At 40.9% G+C, this 20,694-nt stretch overlaps 1 protein-coding gene across 4 annotated transcripts in view; it reads right to left on the bottom strand.

Annotated features, from left to right (window-relative positions):
• Window positions 1-20,694, bottom strand: part of RAPGEF4 (Rap guanine nucleotide exchange factor (GEF) 4) — a 423,137-nt gene that overhangs the window by 72,641 nt on the left and 329,802 nt on the right. For all 4 annotated transcript variants that reach the window (XM_006878827.1, XM_006878828.1, XM_006878830.1 and 1 more), the window contains 2 exons: window positions 5,501-5,585; window positions 1,886-1,946 (listed from right to left, as the gene is read on the bottom strand). In XM_006878827.1, coding sequence (XP_006878889.1) covers window positions 1,886-1,946; window positions 5,501-5,585 — 146 coding nt within the window. The remainder of the gene's footprint in view (window positions 1-1,885; window positions 1,947-5,500; window positions 5,586-20,694) is intronic.

Here is a 20,694-nt window from a genome sequence, read left to right on the forward strand (position 1 = left end):
TAATATCCCTAGTGCCACGACCTGTTCTAAACCCAGCTTGTATTTCTGGTAGTTCTCTGTAAATGTACTGTCCAAGACTTTTTGGCTAATCTTCAACAGGATTTTGCTAGTGTGTGATATTACTGATATTGTTCGATAATTTCCACATTCTGTTGGGTCACCTTTTTTTGGAATGGGGATAAATATGATCTCTTCCAGTCAGTTGGCCAAGTAGTTAGTTGTCCTTCAGATTTCTTGGCATAATTTGGTGAGCACATGCAGGACAGAATCTATTTGCTGAAATATGTCAACTGGTATTCCATCAATTCCTGGGGCTTTATTTTTTGCCAAGTCCTTCAGAGTAGCCTGAACTTCCTCCTTCATCATCATTGCCTCTTGCTCATACGTTGTTTCTTGAAATTCTGTCTGCTAAAGCTAGCTAAGAAGATATTTGTAATTTCTCTATTTTTTAATATTTCATAATGAAATGAAACAATACAATGAAAAGCATAAAAGAAGTAATTTTGTCACCAGTAAAACACGACTAAAGAATACTTTAAAAATTCAAAGACACGACATTATCACTAAAATAAGTTATCAACACTAATAATAGTAAAACACAGCTAAAATGCTACCTCTGTTGACATTTGTAGTACAATTTTAAAAACTCTTTGTTTTTTCCTGTTACAATTAATGTTTCTTGCTTATTTGACTAAATTAACTGGGGCTTAAGAAAGAGCAGGTTTGTCCAAAGCATGTGTCTTGACAACTTGATTAAGAGGTTTTTTTTTTTTATTTTTAGAAAATTGTGCTGTTTTCCTAGGTTAGGAAGTGGTCATGTAAAGAAAATGACCTTTTTTTTTTCTTTACTGTAGAACTTCTGAAATGTTTTGTCTCCTGACGAGCTGTATGATCCTCTAAGAGAGATCAGAGAAAGCTTCACTTCCCTATCTCATTAGATGTCTAATTCTTCCAAGAAGGATTTTGTAGTTAGTGGGAACTACCAGCTTAAATAATATGGTTTCTGTAAATTAACCTCAAATTTTTGCTTCTAAACATGATCAGAGAATTTAATTATAGCTTGGCTTCTGGAGAGATATCCTATATTATTGTTCTATGTCATGGAGTTGGAACCAACTCAGAGTTGACCCTCCAGGAGGTTTGAGGAGACTGTCCATTTGGGATTGCATGGAAGCTTCTTCCCACCAGGCTATCAAAGCTTCCAACTGTATCTTGTTGTTGTGTCTCAGCAATTCAGAACCGACTCAGAGCTGACTCCCCAGCAAGTTTTCAGAGGCAGTAAATCACCCAGGAGGAGACTGCCTATCATTCTCTCACGAAGCAGCTAGTGGATTTGAACTGCCTCTGGTTGGCAGCACAATTCCTTACCACTAGGCCACCATCAAAGCTGCATAAATATTTGTGGGCAATTAAATAGTCTGGCTTGGAGATTGTGAAAAAGTGAGAGAAGAAAAAGAAAGTAGAGCTTTAATACTCTATCCAGCAACCTTGGCACATGGATTCTAAAGCCACACCTGAGATAAATTCCCCGTGCACAGGAAGCAGGCTGCCATGGGTCTAGCCTGAAGAGCAGCAACTGCAGCTGATCTTTAAACACTACCTCGGACATTAAAGTTTCTTAAGTCAGCAGGGTAGGAAGCAAGGGAAGACTCTTGGCCGGTCAGTAATTACACTTGCTGGTACTAGACAGCAACCAGATTTCAGACTAATTGGCTCTTACTGGCATTTAACCATTTTAACCATTGGTCCAGAAAAGCAAAAGTGCCACGTGACATCCTGCCATGTCAGACTTAACATCCAGGCCACGAACGGGGAGCATCTACAGTCCATCTTTCTAGGCCATATACACTCAGGGGTACACTGTGCAAACAGTACATTCACTTACATACGGTTCCTCCTTTGGCGTGGGACTCAAAAATTAGAACACCTGCTAACTCTCGTTTTACCTAGAAGAAAAACAGAAAGAATGATGAGAGGCCAGATTTGTAAATTAATGAATCAATAAAATCATGATTTGTTCTTTTCTGTACTATAACACTAATTTGAGACCGAGGGAAGACTCACCAACCATGCTTATTACGCCAATAACACAACCTTGCTGGGTCAAAATGAATAAGACGTGAAGCTCTTAATGGTGAAACTCAAAGACTATAGTCTTTAGAATGAATTACATCTCAACATAAAACAAAAATTCCCAGAACTGGACCAATAAACAGCACTAAAATGGAGAAAATATTGAAGTTTTCAATGATTTCATTTTACTTGGATTAATATTCAGCATGCATGGGAAGAAATCAAGTGACATATTGTATCAGGAAAATCTGCTGTCAGGGACCTCTTTATAGTTCTAAAGAGTAAGAATATCAGTTTAAAGGTTTGGAACACTTGACCCAAGCCATGAAAGCTGCACCATGAATAAGGAAGACCAAAGAAGAATTGATACCTTTGAACTGTGGAGTTGGTGGAGAATATTGACTGTACTATAGACTGTGAGGCTATTCCTTGGAAAGGGTCACCCTGCTTAGAAAGATGAAGGGTCAGCAAAGGAGAAAGACAGTGACTCCAGCAATGGGCTCTCGTGTACTAGAGATGATGGGGATGGCACAGGATGAGGTAGGACAGGGTGCAGGTTGGCTGTTCATAGGGTCGCTATGAGTCGTACTCGACTTGATGGCACCAAACAACAGAGTGCCAAAAGAGCAAACAAATCTGTGTTGGAAAAAGTGCAGCCAGGATGCTCCTTAAAAGCAAGGAGAGTGAGACTTTTTATTACAGACTTTAGGAATATTATCAGGAGATGCCAACCCTCAAAAAAGACATCACATTTGGGGGGAAAAGCCCAGCAAAACAGAAGATGCTCAATAAGATGGACTGACGCAGTGATTGGAACAATGGATTTGAGGACAGGAAGACAACAGATCTGTGAGGATGGCACAGGATCTCCCAGGGTTTTGCTCTGTTGTACACAAGGTCACTGTGAGTTGGAGCTGACTTGAAAACATTTCACAAGACAATGTTAATTGTACTTTTTTTGGTGCAAAAGGTGTATTTTCAGTGACTGTCATTTGTCTTGCAAAATTCTCCTATAAAAGAGATCTTGAAAGTGTTAAAAAGCAAAGGAGGACTAAGGTATGTATCCCTGACCCAAGTCAACTTCTTTTCAAACACCTCAAATGTATGTGAAAGCTGATTAATGAATAATAAAGATCAAAGAAGAATTGATGCATTTGAATTACAATCCTGATGAAGAATACCTGATGCATTGTGGGCTTCCAGAAGAGCAAAGCAATCAGTCTTGAGGGAAGTATAGCCAGGATGTTACTTAAGATGAAGCGTCATCTCACTTATCTTGGATATACCAACAGGAGGGATCAGTCTCTGGGAAAGGGTGTTAAGCTTGATAAAATGGAGAGTTGGAAAAAAAGAACAGGACACCTTCCTGCCCCCTAGCAAGACAGACAGATACAATAGTTGGGGCAACCAGCTCCAACAAGGGAAAGACTGTGAGGAAGAGGCAGAATCATATAATGTATATGGGATTGCTATGGGTTGGAATGGGCTTGGTAGCACCTAACAACAACCCTTTTACTACACAGCCACTGTTCTTTCTTGGTTTTATCAATTGGAGTTACCTTTACTAACTTTGTTCCCAGAGTTCTCAAGCTCTTACAAAATTATTTTATGAGCTAATTCATACAAAACAATCTTCTAAGAGACAATTTAGGATGTAATTTTATTTTTTTCTGCCATCTTTTGTCTTGGATAAGAAGTTTAAGACCACCTACAACATGAAGCAACCCACGTTATCAGAGGTTTTCCCCTGTGTCACATTGACTGAGTCACAAAAAACACGTTGAGAATTCAGTGTTAAAGTTGTAAACAAAACTAAAACGTTTGAGCAGATTCATACTCAAAAGTTTTGTTTTTCTCCCCCTAGAGTTATAAGCCGTGGTCCCAAATTTTGGTTCTATCCTCCAAAGGACCAGGTAATCTGAGATTTTCAGCTATGTATAGGTACTTGAGGTTTGAGGTAGAGAGCAGACTACCCACAATCCTCTCTTTCCACTGAGACAGGAGATGTCAGAACTGTGACTTGCTTAGATCGCTGGAGTACAGAGAGGGATAAGGGATCGTTCCTCTTCTCCCTCTACAAGACGACTCTGGAGCTCTAGCTGCTTACGTCCTCACACACAGGGAACCTTCATGAGGTTCCTGTGAAACCGTACTGGTGACAAGGACAGGAGTCAGATGGGAGGGGAAGGTGGGCTGGACCACTCCTCTATATACTCCACAGAGATAAGCAAGATTCTAGATCCCCCATAGATCAAGGGAGGGGTGGGAGGAACATCAAGACTGCCCTCTCTGGATTGGTGAGATCATCCGTGCATCAGAGAGATTTCCCAGACCTTGACTGATGAGTCTCTTACCTAGACTTTAAGTCTGGGTAATAATCTCTATGAATTTCATGAACCATCGAGAATCATGAGTTCACAAGGACAATGGGGGGAGGGAGGGAGAGAGGGAGAGAGGGAGAGGAGCAGAGAAGGAGAGAGGGAAGGAGGGAGGGAGGGAGAGAGGCAGAGAGGAAGAGAGGGAGAAAGAGTGAGTTTGTGTACATGCGTTCATGTATGAGAGACAGCTGAGATGCAGAGTCATGTAGTAGATACAAGGGAGAGGGGGTGAGGGAGAGAGAGCAAGATCGCTCGCGCTCAAGTGCCCAGAATCAAGTCAAGCAGATTCCTGATCCTGATGACCTAGCCTCAGGTGGCCAGGGATGTTCTGACTCGACACAGGATAGACAGGGGTGAAGTCTAAGCTAATTATAGTTGTTTATGAAGAACAGAAACGTGGGAAGCTGCACCTAAATCAGTTTCCAGCTAGGAACTGGATTCACACTAATCTTTGCTATGTAGTGAGGGATGAAGGTGATGTCCATCCACCTTGCCCCCTTTATGATGCAATGAATAAGGTTTCAGTCCTTACAACTGGTCATGAGGATGGGATTTGGAGTGCCCTACTGCTTGAAGCGATAGCAAATGTCTTTACCACCACCACCGCCCCTCCCAGAGCAGGAACCAGCAGTCACTGCTGAATTGTAAGAGCATAACTTGACCTTCAATGAAATGCGAATGAAAAAGAAAATTAGACATGTGCGTACAATGTAGCAGCCTCAGTATAGAATCTGTGAAAGTTGAGCATATTGTTGTCTAGGATTATTAGTATAGGAGAGGCTCATTTTACCTGGAAATTTTGCTTCTATGGAAGGAGGTGTTAACTGTTTATAATCAGTGGCCAAAGCCTCCATCCATTGTGCTCCTGACTATCCTAATTAGGTAAATATTCCGAGACAGAGTCAGTTAATGGGCCCTAATTCTAGCGGGCAGTTCTCCTGTGTCCTAGCCTATCTGAACTGATGCTTTCTTGTACTTCCTGTTCCAATCCCAACAGTTACATTTAACTAAAAAGCTTCCTGATCATATTCAACTAAAAGAAAACTCACTGTGGTAGAAAGATGAGACAAGGCTTTAATGTGCAGCAGCTCCTCATAGATAATCTCCAGGTCATCCACTGTCCGTTGGCCGGGTCTACAAAGCAAAAAGTAAAAAGGCAATAAAGAAGGAAAAATGGAAATGTGCCAGTAATGCGTGTGGTACCCGTCTCTAAAACGATGCTGTCAGAGGGAGAGATCTATGCCATTATAACCCCTAAAGGCATTTTTGAGGTGAATATGTTCCTTGATGGAACGGAATCCAAGAGATCAGATGTACAAACAATCTTCTCCCCTTCTGTCCTCAGAAGGAAGAGAATCTCCAATCACACTGCTTTGCTAACTTAATTTTCTGGACAGCTATCATGAAAACATTACTCTCTATTACTACCTAATCAAACTACAAAACTCAACTTTTAATGTAACTAGGAACAATTAGGGCTCTTTTGGTAATTTCTCAGCAAAAAAAAATGCCATTGTTATTATGAAGGTGGGTTATACAATATGCTTCTTACAAAACATGGAAGATTCAACATTTTCTTACCTATCTGCTAGGGACTGAATAGTGCCCGCTCAAAGAACTACATGGAAGTCTTAACTGCTGGCAACTGTGACTATGACCTTATTTTTAAATAGAGCCCTTGCTGATGCAGTAAATTCAGATCAGGTTACTGGGGTGAGCCGTTTGTTGAGTAGAGACTGGGGCCTTAAAACACTGTGGGCATCCAGCTAAGTTCTAACTATTGATTTCTTCCTGTCCAGAAAGAAGACTGGAGAAAAAGCATGCAAAGACACATATGAACAGTTACTATAACAGCATTAATGGAGCATGTGAACCACAAGCTTCATGACTGTGAGACCAGAGCTAGATGGTGCCTCACTACCCCACTGACCTCGCTCAAAGATGATGCCACAGGAGAAGGTCCTGGCCAAAGTGAGTGAAAATCAGGAACAAAACATACCTACAGTAATAATAATGACCAGATTTGCTTCTCTCATAGATACTGACGGAACCTCCAAGACAATGGCACTTAGTCAGCTTCTGAACCGGGAATTAAACCCTTGTGGCTCAACTTTCAGCCAAACAATTCCACCCTATAAAGTGAACAATATCACCAAGGAGGTACTCATTCCTTACAATGATCAGTCATACAAGATCAAAAAGGCAGCAGCTGATCCAGGGAGAAAGCTCAGAACGTGGTGTGGAATAGGAGCGGTAGAAGGATATAAGAAATGAGAATCACTGGAAGCAAGTGGAAATGCTCTTGTTGTTAAGTACTGTTGAGTTGCTGTGATGCGTAACAACCCTAAGAACAACAGACGTGAATGATAATCATGCCCTGTCCTGTGCCATCCTCATCACGTCTGATATACTTGAGCCCATTATTAGAGTCACTATGATGGCCCATCTCATTGAGGGTTATCCATTCTTCACTGACCCTACATCTTTCCAAACATGATGCCCTTTTCTAAGAACTCACTCCTCCTAACAACATACCCAGCATTAGAGAGCAAAGTTTCATTATCTTTGTCTCCAAGGAACAGCCTGGCTGCACCTTTTCCAAGACATTATCTGCTTTTCTTTTGGAAGCCCATGTGATACTCAGCACTATTCTCTCACATCACAACTCAAAGGCATTGATTCTTCTTCTGTCATCCTTATTCACCGTCGAACTTCTAGCTGCAGAGCAAGTAACTGAAATGATTACGGTTTGGGCCCGGTGCACCTTAGCCTTCATACTGACATCACTACTTTTCAGCACTTTTGAGTGAGTGGTCTCTGACAGGAGACTTTTGCCAGTGCAATACATCTTTTGATTTCTGGCTGCTGGTGCCAAGAGTGTTGTTTATGGATACATGCAAGATGAAATAATTAACAACTTCTGGCTCTTGTCCATGTAACATTTTGTGTCCAACTGGCCCAATGGTGAGGATTTCTGTTTTCTTAATATTGAGATATAACTCACATAGAAGGCTGTAGACTTTCTTTGACCCTCTTCATCAAACATTTCAAGTTCTCATTTTTGGCAAGCCAGGTGTATCATCTGCATAATATAGGTTGTTGATCAGTATTCCTCTTATCCTGATGCCACAATCTTCTTCATGAATTCCAGCTTCTGGAATGATTTGTTCTGCATACAGATTGAATAGGTATGGAGAAAGGACAGAGCCATGGTGCACACCTTTCCTGATTTTAAGCCATCAAGTTCTCTTGCTTGTCCTGTCCATACTGTTGTTGTTGTTGTTGTTATGTGCCATTGAGTGGCCTGTGACTCATAGCAACCCTATGTATAACAGCCCTAAACTCTGCCCTACCCTGTGCCAATCTCACTATCTCTAACATACCTATTCTCATTACCCCAGCCACTGAATCAATCCATCTCATTGAGGGTCTTCCTCTCTTTCTCTGTCCCTCTCCAAGGACTGGTCCCTGCTTGCAACATGTTCAAAGTATGTCAGACACTTGAAGCTTCAGAATCCTTGCCTCCAAGGAGCAGCTGGATTCTTGTTTATATCAATCTTGGCCATAACTTAGTATGATCCACACAGTCAAAAGCCTGTACACAGTCACTAACACACACACATAGGCATCCTTCCAGTATTCTCTGCTCTCAGTCAAAATCCATCTGACATCAATAATAATACCCCTCATGCCGTGGCTACTTCTAAACCCAGCCTAAGCTGCTACCAGTTCTCTGGCAATGTCCTGTTTAAAGTAATCTTCAGCAAGATTTAACTTGTGTGTACTGTCAATGATATTGTTTGGTAATTTCCACATTCTGTTGGCCAGGAAACCAAATTATTACAATACAGGTATTAAAAACCACAAATTAAAAAAGCACAAAATAAAATGTGTATGAATTTTTGAATGGAAAATCAATTTGCTCACTAAATTCATGATTAGCAAAGAAAAAGCAATACAATACTGGCGTCCTTAGAAGAAAAGGAAAAGTGGCCCAAAGGCACACACAGAGACTACTACATGGGAAGCAGAGATAGCCCTGATGTGTTCAAAAGCCAAGAGGTGCTGAGTGTTGCTGGCAACAGCAGAAGCTAAGAGAAAGGCATAAAATCAATTCCCCTCCATAAAGCTTTCTGAAAGAGTGTGGCTCTATGACACATTGATTTCAGACCTCCCGCCTCCAGAACAATGAGAGAAGGAATTTGTGTTGTTTTAGGCCATTCAGTTATTTGTATTTTGTTACAACAGCCTTATGAATGTTGATATATAAAAAATATTTACATTTTAATGAACTTTTGATGGGGTTCCATCATTATGTGATAATGTAATAAGTATAATTTAATACTTGAGTAAATAAACCTAGAGAGTTGCGTTGTGTTGAACACAGCACTGAATTTGGTTTCTGAAGATCAAGTTCAAATAGCAGTGCAACCACTCATCATTCCCATGATATCAAAGCCTCAGTCCTGAGACACAGTTGTGATAGCTGCGGAAAGTAGCCCAGGTGAAGGTACCTTTGTGTGTATATTTGTGAACAGGAATTAAAAACAGCAACAAAAAGCACAACAAAGTGATTTTATTTTTAACAAAGTGATTTTTAAACTTTCACATAAGGGATTAAGCAAATTTACAAATTAAAAATAGCTTTTGGTTCAGTGAATTGCATCTAAAACTTTGTTAATATTAGAGAAGTATGTACTTTGAGCAACCAAAACATTATTTTTGTTGTTCTTATGTGAAATTGAGTAACCTGTGATTCATAGTGGCCTTATGTACAACAGATCTGAACCCTATCCTATTCTGTGCCATTCTCACATGTCCCGAGATTCTAGACTCCGTTGTGACAGTCACTTTGTCAATCCAGGTGGCTGAGGGTCTTCCTCTCCATCGTTGACCCTCCCCATTTCCAAGCATTATATTCCTCTCCAAGGAATTGTCCTTCCTAGTAAAATGCCTGAAGTATGTGAGATGAAGCTTTATCATCTTTGCCTCCAACAAACATTCTGGCTGCACTTTCTATAAGACATATTTCTCTGTGCCTTTGACAGTCTATGGGATGTTCAGTACTCTTCTCCAACACCATAGCTCAAAGGAATAAATTCTTCTTCTGTCATCTTTATTCACTGTTCAGCTATCAGATGCACAGCAAGTGATTGGAAAGACCATGGCTTGAATCAGACACACCTTGGCCTTCAAACTGACATCATTACCCCTCAATAATTTGAAGAGGTCCCTAACTGCAGACTTTCCCAGTGCAATTATGTTCAAAATGGTCAGGCGAATTAAATTTTTTTTTGCAACAGCATTATATACAGTTGTTGCTATGTACCATCAAGTCAGAATTGACCCATTAGTTTATGCTCCAGTGGGTTTTAGAGGCAGTAAATCACATGAGAGTTGACAGCCTATTCCCCTCGCCCCCCTTTGAGCAGCTGGCAAATGTGAACTATGCCAAACCAAACCTTCTTTTTCTCAACAGGTTGGCAGCGCAGCTTCTTACCACTTGTTAAGACAACTTTTTTGTCCCTTGCACATTATTGTTACCAGGACAGTTTTAAAATGGACAAAAGGATACGGCATCTTATAAAATCGATGGAGGGTATATTTCCTATTACTAACTCAGATATTAAATCCATGACCCAAGGAAACACTGGTGCAAGGTCTACTTCCTGCCAAGCATCACCACTGAAGGACATACCAGCAAGCCAGCACTTATTGGTGAAACCCAGAAAGCATGAGGCCCCTAAAGACACAGAAAGAAAAGCTATGGTCATAAGGGCTCTAGAGAAGCCAGGCCTTCTTAGCAAGGGGCCTAATCTACTACTTGACTTAGACATGGGGAGTTTAAAACTAGAACCCTTGGGGATTTAAAAGTCAATTGAATCACCTCACTTCATCCACTACTATAAAGGCAGTTAATGTGAAAGCCTCAAGGTAGGTGTAATAGGATTATGGCTCTTCAGCACAAGGAGCAGTCCTGCTGTTCTTGTTATTTGACATCAACTGCAAATAGCATGAGATCCTACTAGAAGCTTGGTTAAAAGCAACAGTCACTGAGTCACAGTCTTCCCTCCTAGAGGTGGGTTGTTATGGAAGGAGGAAAAACATTCAGCTGGGAAGAGAAAGGGTGACAGTTTAGCTCTAAAACCTAAATAGACTCAAAGATCTCTACACGTTTAGGAATTCGATAGAATACCAGTATGAAATTTATACTGATCAACTCTTATGGACTAAAACTAGGTATTGCCTTTAGAAATCTTTATCTCCTCTATTAAAAACTATTTCATCCAAGATTTAAAATGCTGATGAAGAACAGTGACATCGTGGCTGCTCTTTGAACCAACAGGTAGCCTTAGGACCTGTACTTAGTATGACGGGGGAGAGGCAAGGATGCAAAATGGGAGCGATTTTGAAGCAAAGCTGATTTCTTCTCCTCCCCGCACCAGCAGGCAGGTCCTGAAGCTCTCCGATCACCTCACCGACCCCAGGCCGTGCAACCTGCTCTCTTCTTGCATCTCCATGCATTTCCTCTCAAAGATTTTCTTGGTCTGTTCTTTTCATTTTCTTTTTTTTTAAATTAATTTTAATGAACATTTTGGATTTCCATTTATTCATTGTTACATTTTTCTCCCTGTCCACCCCTCCTCCCCAGTTCGCTCCTCTCTCTGAAAAGTAAAAGAAAAATTCCTTCATTGGTATACAATTCCTGCCCACCCACCCCCCACCCCCACAACCTTCACTCCCATCATAGCCATAATAACCAATCATATATCGTTGTTCTTTTTGACCACATCTTTAAACGCTTTGTCTTCAGCTTTTATCTCTTTTCACTTCACCTCTCTGCTTGGGGGGGAAAAATTCCTCACTTTTTAGCTACACCATGGTAAAACCTACATCTTGATCTTAGAATGGACCTCTTTCCTGAGTCCCAGTGAACTCCTGGGAATTTCTTCCTAAATGCCCCGAAAGTATTACAAGTTCAGACGTCCAGAAGTTGTCCTCTTCCACACACAGGCCCTTTACAATTTCTCTTGCCTGTCTCATCTACCTCTCCCCTCTTCACACTTTCCCTTATAACCCAGTCTCTGTTCCAACCCAACCAAGCATCTCTTCATTCCTTAAATATGCTGTATGTTTTCATGCTCAATGCCGTTTCTCATACTCTTCTCATAGACTTCATACCTAGCTCAAATGTTATTTTTTTGAGATAAAATTGGCTCCCTACCTTTATTCTTCCATGAAACAGTGTCATACAGCTGTAGTAATTACAACATATCAAAGTGAATGCTATTGCCTAACTAACCATGACATTAGATTGATGATCTTAACGCTATATATGACACATTGCATAAACTGAGAAATATGGGAGGAAATGCAGGTAAGCTGTTACACAGAGTATTTTACTGAACACAGAGAAGGTGTTCAATAAAATTCTCTAGGTGAATGAATGAGCTCTGGTGGTCTAGTGGTAAGAAGCTATGCTGCAATACCAAAGGCACATGGTTCAAATCCACCAGCTGCTCCATGGGAGAAAGATGGGCAATCTCTGTCTTGAATAATTTATAGTCACTGAAAACTCACTGGAGCGTCAGTGACTGTACAGTAAGGAGGTGAGTTAGGTGAATGAGCACACAGGGCCTGCCTAAGGGGGATCACAGTAGTACTGTGGACTAAGTACTTGCTTTGCTGCCAGAAGAGATAGCACTTACTCCCCTCTATTCTTCTCACTGAGGACTGTGTGAGAGGAGAGATCCATGGCAGCGCATAACACACAGATATCATGGCAAATAGCTGATTATTAACAGAGGGGAGGAAATGGGTTGAAAATTAGGGACCTCACTTCTTAGCTCAATTCTCTCAAAACGATAGAAAAGGAGACCTGGTGGTGAAAAGGTTAAGCACCTGACTCCTATCTTAGAGGTCAGTGGTGGCTCAGACTGTGAGCAGCTCCACGCGAGAAAAGACCAGGAGATTTGCTCCCCACCCCATCCCTTGAGCTTGCTGCCTGGGAAACTCTGGGAAGCAGTTCTACTCTGTCACAGTTGGAACTGACTCGATGGCCCACAATAACAATGGTTTTGATGGAAGCAGATTGACAGGTCTTTCTCCCACTGAACTGCTGGGGGGTCTCCAACTGGAACCCTTCTTTAGCAGCTAAGTGCTTAATCATAGCACCACCAGGGATGCTTTTATTTTCTTTAGGATTATGGATGCTGCAGACAACAAACACCATCTCAGATCTGCTGTAGACAGTCAAAGGAGGTCAAGCCCATGGCGCCCTGGGTGAAGGGGACTACTGCTGAACCCCTCTGGGGCTGGGCCGTTCTTTGGCCAGATTTTCAGCTGCCATGCTGAAAGTGTAATTGGAGATATAAAATAGTGTTAGAAACAAACCAACACACATGTAAATAACACCAGAAAACAACTTCACAACCACTAGAAACAAAATGGCTTCATCAGGAGATTACCCATTGTTAGGAGCTCTTAGATGACTGAAAGCATAGCTGAGAAATAGTATCAGGAGCAACCACAGCTCAGCACTCTCAGAAGAAACCAACAGAGAAGTAAACGTTATCACTCATAAAGGAATGCCGTCAGGACAGGCACAAAGTGCAGAAGCGGAGGTCAGAACAATGCAGCAGAGGCTCTTGGGCTGTTCAGGTCCCTTCTTTCCTTCTCTCTCACAGTGAGCTGGGGAGCATGGTAGGGTTTATCGCCAGGCTAAAACCTGAGACTTATGCCCCAAGGAAAATGCCCTGGCATGCCCTCAGCTTAATGACTGGCGCCTAAGAGAGAAGCAGAACTGAGCTTGTGAAAGTCCCAGGCCTTCCCTGAAGGCACAGAGGAGAGAAAGACAGCTTTCCTAGAAAGGAAATTCATGGAGAGCCCCACTCCTGCGCCTGTCTATTGGTAACTTGTGGGAGAAGGGGTAGGGGGCAGATTTAGCTTGCTGTGTCTCCTATAGTACAGCTGACCAGTAAGTATGCCTATCAAAGAGTCTACCCTGCTACCCTTAAGGGAGGTCCTGTCTGGGGTATGTGGTAATCATACCTGCAGAGAAACCCACCTGGCCTTCCATTCATTAGCCACCAACATGAAGAAATTACACAACCCTGTGGCTGACAGTGGGCAGGGAGGACATCTCATTTGACAGCCCACCCAGGCTGCAAGCAGCTGTGAGCCTTGTTTCCAGCAAATATTTCTTTTAGTGAGGTGAGAGAGGTAAGGACTTCAAGGCATGAGGAGATTTACATTTTTAAAAAAGTCATATATTCAAAGACCAGAAAAGCAATACACATGAAGGGTTTGGTGATAGACTGTAAGGAATTAAATTAAATCAATTGTAAGTAATGTTATAAAACAAAGTGTGTCTAAATGATTGCATGAAAACCAACAGGATTTGTAAACTTCTGCTCAAATAAAAAGATGAGGGAGGGGAAAAAGAAAAAAAAAAAGTGTATTCACAGTTTACACAGAAACAAAAGTATTTGAGAGAAGTTTGTGAGGAATGAAGCCGGTGTCCCTCAGGGTGTTGCCATGTCAAATCCATGTGGGATTGAAAGTGGAGGTAAGTCTCTCAGGGAGGAGGCCAGATGGAGTACAAGTCCCTCTGGTCAGCCTGTGCCCATCACAGTGGATCCAAATGTGAGCCCCTCCTGCCCCACGTGGCTTGTGGCTGGTTGTGCAGCAGCACCAGCCATACAGAAAGCAAACCCAGCTCAGAGCTGCTATGCCACCTAGTGTCTCAGGCAGGGCTCACCTCTCTTCTCATATCAGACAAAGGTTCTCCTCTTGATCTACACCCCTCCCGCAACAGCACCCGATCATTTCTAAAACCCAGTCTGAACAGCACTGAACACAATCACCGAACAAAGTCACACTTTTAAAAGCCGGGCTTCTCATAGCAAACACAGCCAGTTAGCACCTTTCATGCTTTGGTCTTGACGAGGGTGGCAGGGGAAAGATGGAGAAGAGATTCTGTACACCAGCCCCCAGCTCGTTGAAACAGTAATGAAAGGGTCCCAAGGACTGAAGGCAATTTGGCTTTCAAGAGCAAAGGGAACACCGGGCTGAACAGGAGGCACTAACTCCCATGCACCTTCATAAGAGTAACCTACAAGGCTGGGGAGTGAATTGACTCGCAGGCTGCTCTGAGTGGCAGCTCGTGAATGTACCTGGTCTTTACTTGTCCTTTTCCAGATGTCACAGGGAGAGATATTAGGCATCCCTGCTTCTTTACAAATCTGCGTGGTGCCACATTGATGTGGATTTGTCGGATCCCGCTGTGGAAAGGCCTAGTTTCTGCAGGGGATGCATCCTGGCGGCAATGTCTAGTTACAGACAAGATAATAAACGGGGATGGATGGAGAAGCAGTTTATACATTAAAGGATGGGAGGGCTCAGGTGATATTGGAAGCCGCTGGTAAATACAGTTTTATCAAGGAATTTATCAAGGTCAGAGACAGAGAACCTTGGTTATTGGAACGTGGATGAAATGAGGGATTCATCTGGCCACCAAGCAGCACACTGGCACAGCCAGTGGTCATCCATGCAGATAAGAAGGCAAATATCTCAGATCCTCTGGGCCCTTCCTTCAGAGGTCTACTGCTTGACACAGAGAATATGTCCAGAGACATTTTTACCCACCTAGTCCAGTTTCCAAATAATAGAGATACCTTGTGGTTTTTTCTGGAGAGGAGAGCACTTTATATTTTTGTGACAGAACTCCATTCTAACCTACTTGACTCTCTTACCTTGAAATAATTTCTCAAACTTAAAATGGATCATTATTTTCCAACACTTTAAAAGCATTCTAAGAAATTTGGTAGCCTAATGGTAAGAAGTTGCACCTATCGTAGGGCAAGAGTCTCTGATTTTATCTTGTTTGTCAACAAGATACCATGGTACCTTGGAACCATCAGTTAGGAGAACAGGAGGCACAGTAGCATTGGAAAGTCAACTGTCAGGGATCTCTCTAAAGTCCTGAAGACTTTGGAAAGTTTTCTAAACTGACCACTGTCAGACTAAAAACTAAGCTGTGCCTGACAGTTCAAACCACAGACTTTCCAATCACTTGCTATGAATCTGAGAGCTGGACAATGAATGAAAATGAGAGGAGATGAATAGACTAATTTGAGTTGTGGTATTAGAGAACAGCAGTAAATATTCTATGGACTTCCAAAAGAACAGATATGTCTTAAAGATAGTGACCAGAATGTTCCTTGGAGGCAAAGATGGTGAAGCTTTGCCTCACTTATATTGGACATGTTGTTAGGGGAGGCTATCCTAGGAAAGGGGAGTTATGCTTGGAAAGGTGGAAAGTCAGTGAAGGAGAGGAAGACCCCAAAGGAGACAGACTGATACAGTGTCCATGGCAATGGACTCAAATGTGCCTAGGATAAGGATGGTACAGGATAGGACAAAGTTCAGATCTACTATTCTTAGGGTCAATGAGTCATGCTTGATTAGATTGCACTTAACAACAATAGTAGGACAATAGTCTCAGGGACTCCTTCAGTTTCTATCAATCCAACACTTAAAAAAATTTTTTTTATAAATTTAAGAATTTTTTTCTTATACATTTTTCTCCCATTTTAACCAGGACCATCTATAATGTCCCTGATGAAAGCAGTCATTAAAGGTCACAGGCCTGAGTGGGATGTGATTTGTTGAGCCATAGTCCTGAGGATAAATCTCTTCTTTGATCTTCAATTTTCTTCGTTTTCCTTTGCTCCAGATGAGATGCAACCATTAGTTGCATCTTGGGTGGTCACTAAAAAACTTTTATAGCTCCCGATGCTTATCATCAAACTAGGATGTAGAACATTATCTCTACCAACTCTGTTATGCTAGGTGATCTGCTTGTCCATGAGATTATGACAAGTTAAGTAACTCAGTCCTATAATGTGTTTGGCTCTGTCTAAGAAGTATCCATACCTGAACTTGCTGTGTGCTCTATTATATACATGAATATAAATATAGCACTACAAATACATATGTACCAATGCTCACAACTATACTTATACATGTGCATGCACTACCATATTCGCTGTCACAACTATATATATAAAACTATGGAACCACTCACGATTCCTTTGTTATGACTGTTGAATTTGTGTTGTTCTTTGTTATTATGTGCCATCAGGTCAACTACGACTCATTTTGACCCTATGCACAAATAGCTCTGAACTCTACTCTAACCTGAGCCAATTTCAGTCTCTCAAACACTTACTGCCCATTTCCCCAGTAAATGAGTCAATCCACCTCATCTGGGGTCTTTCTCTCCTGCTGTGACCCTCCATCTTTCCAATCATGATATCCTTCTCTAAACACTGGTCTCCTTTCAACAACAACAACAAAACAACCCTGGACCAGATGGTTTTACAAGTGAATATTATCAAATATTCAGAGAAGAACCATCATCAACATAAAATACTTCAGAAAATAGAAAAAGATGGAATTCTCCCAGGCTCATTCTATGAAGCAAACATGTCCTTGATACCAAAGTCAGGTGAAGACACCATCAAAATAGAAAACTATAGGCCAATATCTCTTATGAGCATAGATGCAAAAATATCCTGAATAAAATTCTGACTAATAGAACCCAACGTTATATCAAAAAAATAATTCACTATGACCAAGTGGGATTCATAACAGGTATGCAAAGATGATTCAACATAAGAAAAAAAAGAATCAGTGTAATTAATCACATTAACAAAACAAAGAATAAGAACCACACGATCTTATCACTTGATGCAGAAAAGGTCTTTGACAAAATCCAACCCCATTTCCTGATTAAAACACTCAACAAAATAAGAATGGAGGGAAATTTCCTCAACATAGTAAAAAGTACAAGTGCAAAACCAAGAGCCAACATCATTCTCAGTGGACAGAGATTAAAGGCATTCCCTTTGAGAACAGGAACTAGACAAGGATGTCCACTATCACCTCTCCTATTCAATACTGCATTGGAAGTCTTAGCAATAGCAGTAAGATAAGGAAATAAGAGGTATTCAAATTGGCAAAGAGGAGGTAAAATTATCTCTCTATGCAGATGATATGATAGTATACTTAGAAAACCCTAAAGACTCAGCGAGAAAATTACTAGTCATAGTTGACCAATTCAGAAAAGTGGCAGGATACAAGATCAACATACAAAAATCAACTGGATTTCTCTACAGTGACAAAGAGAATACAGAATTGGAGCTAAGAAAAACAAGATCCATCACAATAGCTAATCATAATATTAAATATTTGAGAGTAAATCTAATTAGAAAAACAAAAGACCTATTCAAAGAAAATTACAAAACATTACTACAAGAAACAAAGAGACTTGGAGAAATGGAATAACACACCCTGCTCATGGAGAGGAAGACTCAATATTGTGAAAATTATATCAAAGGCAACCTACAAGTTCAATGCAATCCTGATACAAATATGAATTTCATTCTTCAATGAGATGGAAAAGGCAATTTCCAATTTCATCTGGAATGGAAAGAGAACCCAAATAAGCAAAGTACTCTTTAAAAAGAGAAATAAGGTAAGAGGCATATCATTCCCTGATTTGAAATCCTACTATACTGCTGTGGTGGTCAAGACAGCATTGTACTGGTACAATGACAGACATGTAGATCAATGAAATAGAATTGAGAACCCAGAAATCAGCCCATCTACCTATGGTCAACTAATATATTACAAGGAGATAAAATCAGTTAAGTAGGGGAAAGACAGCTTTTTTAACAAATGGTGTTGGCAAAATTGGAAAACTATCTGCAGAAAACTCAAGCAAGACCCTCACACCTCACACCATACACAAAAAAACAACGGAAAGTGGATCAAGGACCTAGGATTAAAACCAAGGACTATAAACTCTATCAGAGAAAAGCTTGAAAGAACTCTAGAAGCCCTAATCCACAGCATGAACAGTCTTCCAAGCATCCTGAAAAACCTACAACCAGGAAAGGATAAAATAGATGAATGGGACCTTCTAAAAATTAAATCCCCATGCACATCCAAAAACTTCTCCAACAGGGTAAAAAGGAAAGTGACAGATTGGGGGGAAAAATTGGTAATGACACGTCTGATAAGGGACTTACATCTAGAATTTATAGAATACTCGAGCAGCACAACAAGATAAAGGTAAACAACCCAATTGCAAAATGGGCACAGGACATGAACAGACACTTCACTAAAGATGACATTCAGAAGAAGAAACACATGAAGAAATGTTCAAAATCCCAAATCTAAGAGAGATACAAATCAAAACACGACTATGAGATAGCATCTCATCCTAATAACAATAAAAAAATTAAACAGAGCAGCAAACAGCAAATGCTGGTGAGGTTGTGGAGAAACTGAAACCCTTATTCATTGTTGGTTGGAATGTAAAATGGTACAAACCACTCTGGAAGGCTGTATAGTGCTTTCTCAAAAAGTTGGAAAGAGAAATACCATTTGACCCAGAAATTTTATTACTGAGAATATACCCTAAAGAAGTCAAAACTGCCACCCAAACAGTTATATGCACACCCATGTTTACTGCTGCATTTTTCACAAAAGCAAAGAGATGGAAACAACCCAAGTGCCTATCAACAAACAAATGGATAGAGAAGTTGTGGTATATTAACACAATGGAATACTATGCAGCACTGAAAAGCAAGGAACCCATGAAATATTATACAGAATAGGTGACCCTAGAGGACATTATGCTAAGTGAAATATCTCAGTCACAAAATAACAAATACTGCATAATGCCACTGTTCTAAAACAGGACTGACATGGGGGTTGGAGAAAACTAAGAAAAGAGGGGATAAATACTGTACATTGCATTAAAACAGATGAGGAATAGAATGACTTAAAAGGAATATATGATTAGGTATTATTTGCATGACAACAGTCCAGAATAACAGCTGCATAGTAAAGTGGATGGGGCAGAGTGTACGACAATGAAAGATACTCTTTTTTTCAAAGAGAAAAGCAAACTGGGTGGGAGGGGGGTGGGCAGGGAGGAAAATGTGCAACAATGAATAAACGGAAATCAAAGTTCTCTATAAACTTTCATTAAAATATCAATTAAAAAACATTTAAAAACAAACAAACAAACAAGACTGGTCTCTCCTGGCTATATGCCCAAAGTATGTGAGATAGAGCTTCAAAATCCTTGCCTCCAATAAGCAGCTTTGTTTCACCCTCTCTAGGACAGACCTGTTAGTTCTCTTGGCTGTCCATGGTATGTTCAATACTCTTAACCACAACTCAAAGGCAACAATTCTTCTTCTGTCATCCTTGGTTACTGTCCAGCTCTCTGATGCATAGCAAGTAACTGCAAAGATCATGAAGTGAATTGGGTGCACCTTAATCTCTAGACTGACATCATTGCTTTTCAGAACTCTAGAGAGGTCTCTGACAGTAGATTTTCCTAATGAAATAAGTCTTTTGATTTCCTGACTGCTTATGCCAAGAGTATTCATTGTGGAATTGAACAAGTTGAAATAGTTAACAGTCTCAGTCTCTGCTCCATCTATCATAGTGCTGCCAATTGGCCAAGTGGTGAGAATCTTTGTCTTCTTGATGTTGAGCTCATTCCATATTGAAGACTACAGTCCTTGATCCTCTGCAGCAAAGGCTTCAGGCTTTCCTCAGTTTCAGCAAGCAAGGTTTTGTCACCTACATAATGTAGGTTGTTGATGACTCTTCCTCCAATCCTGATGCCACATTCCTCCTCATAAAGTGCACCTTCTCAAATGATCTGCTCTGCATACAGACTGAAAAGTTATGGAGACAAGATGCACACTGGTGCACTCCTTTCCTAATTTTGAACCATGCAGTGTTTCCTTGCTCTGTTCTGATGACCGACTCCTGGACAAAGCATAGGTTTCATATAAAAACAATCAGGTGTTCTGGGATTCCCATTCTTCTCAAGGTTAGCCACAATTTGTTGTGATCCACACAGTTAAATGCCTTTGCATTGTCAATGAAACACAGACATTCCTCTGGTATTCTCTGCTTATGGCCACGATTCATCTAATATTGGCAATGGTGCATCACTGTTGAGCCAATTCCCATCACAGTGACTCTCCATTTGGTTTCCAAAGCTATAAATCATCACAGGATGATCGAGTTTGGTGGGTGGAGGGAGGGAATGGAGGAATTAGGAAAGATACAACTGTGAACTGAAAGGACAGGGTAATAGTAGGCACAGATCAATGGTGAATGATTTTATAAGACACAATGTATATGAATG

This window comes from Elephantulus edwardii, unplaced genomic scaffold (assembly GCF_000299155.1).
Source record: "Elephantulus edwardii isolate Elephantulus edwardi_28Jun2011 unplaced genomic scaffold, EleEdw1.0 scaffold00001, whole genome shotgun sequence".
Taxonomy (NCBI): domain Eukaryota; kingdom Metazoa; phylum Chordata; class Mammalia; order Macroscelidea; family Macroscelididae; genus Elephantulus; species Elephantulus edwardii.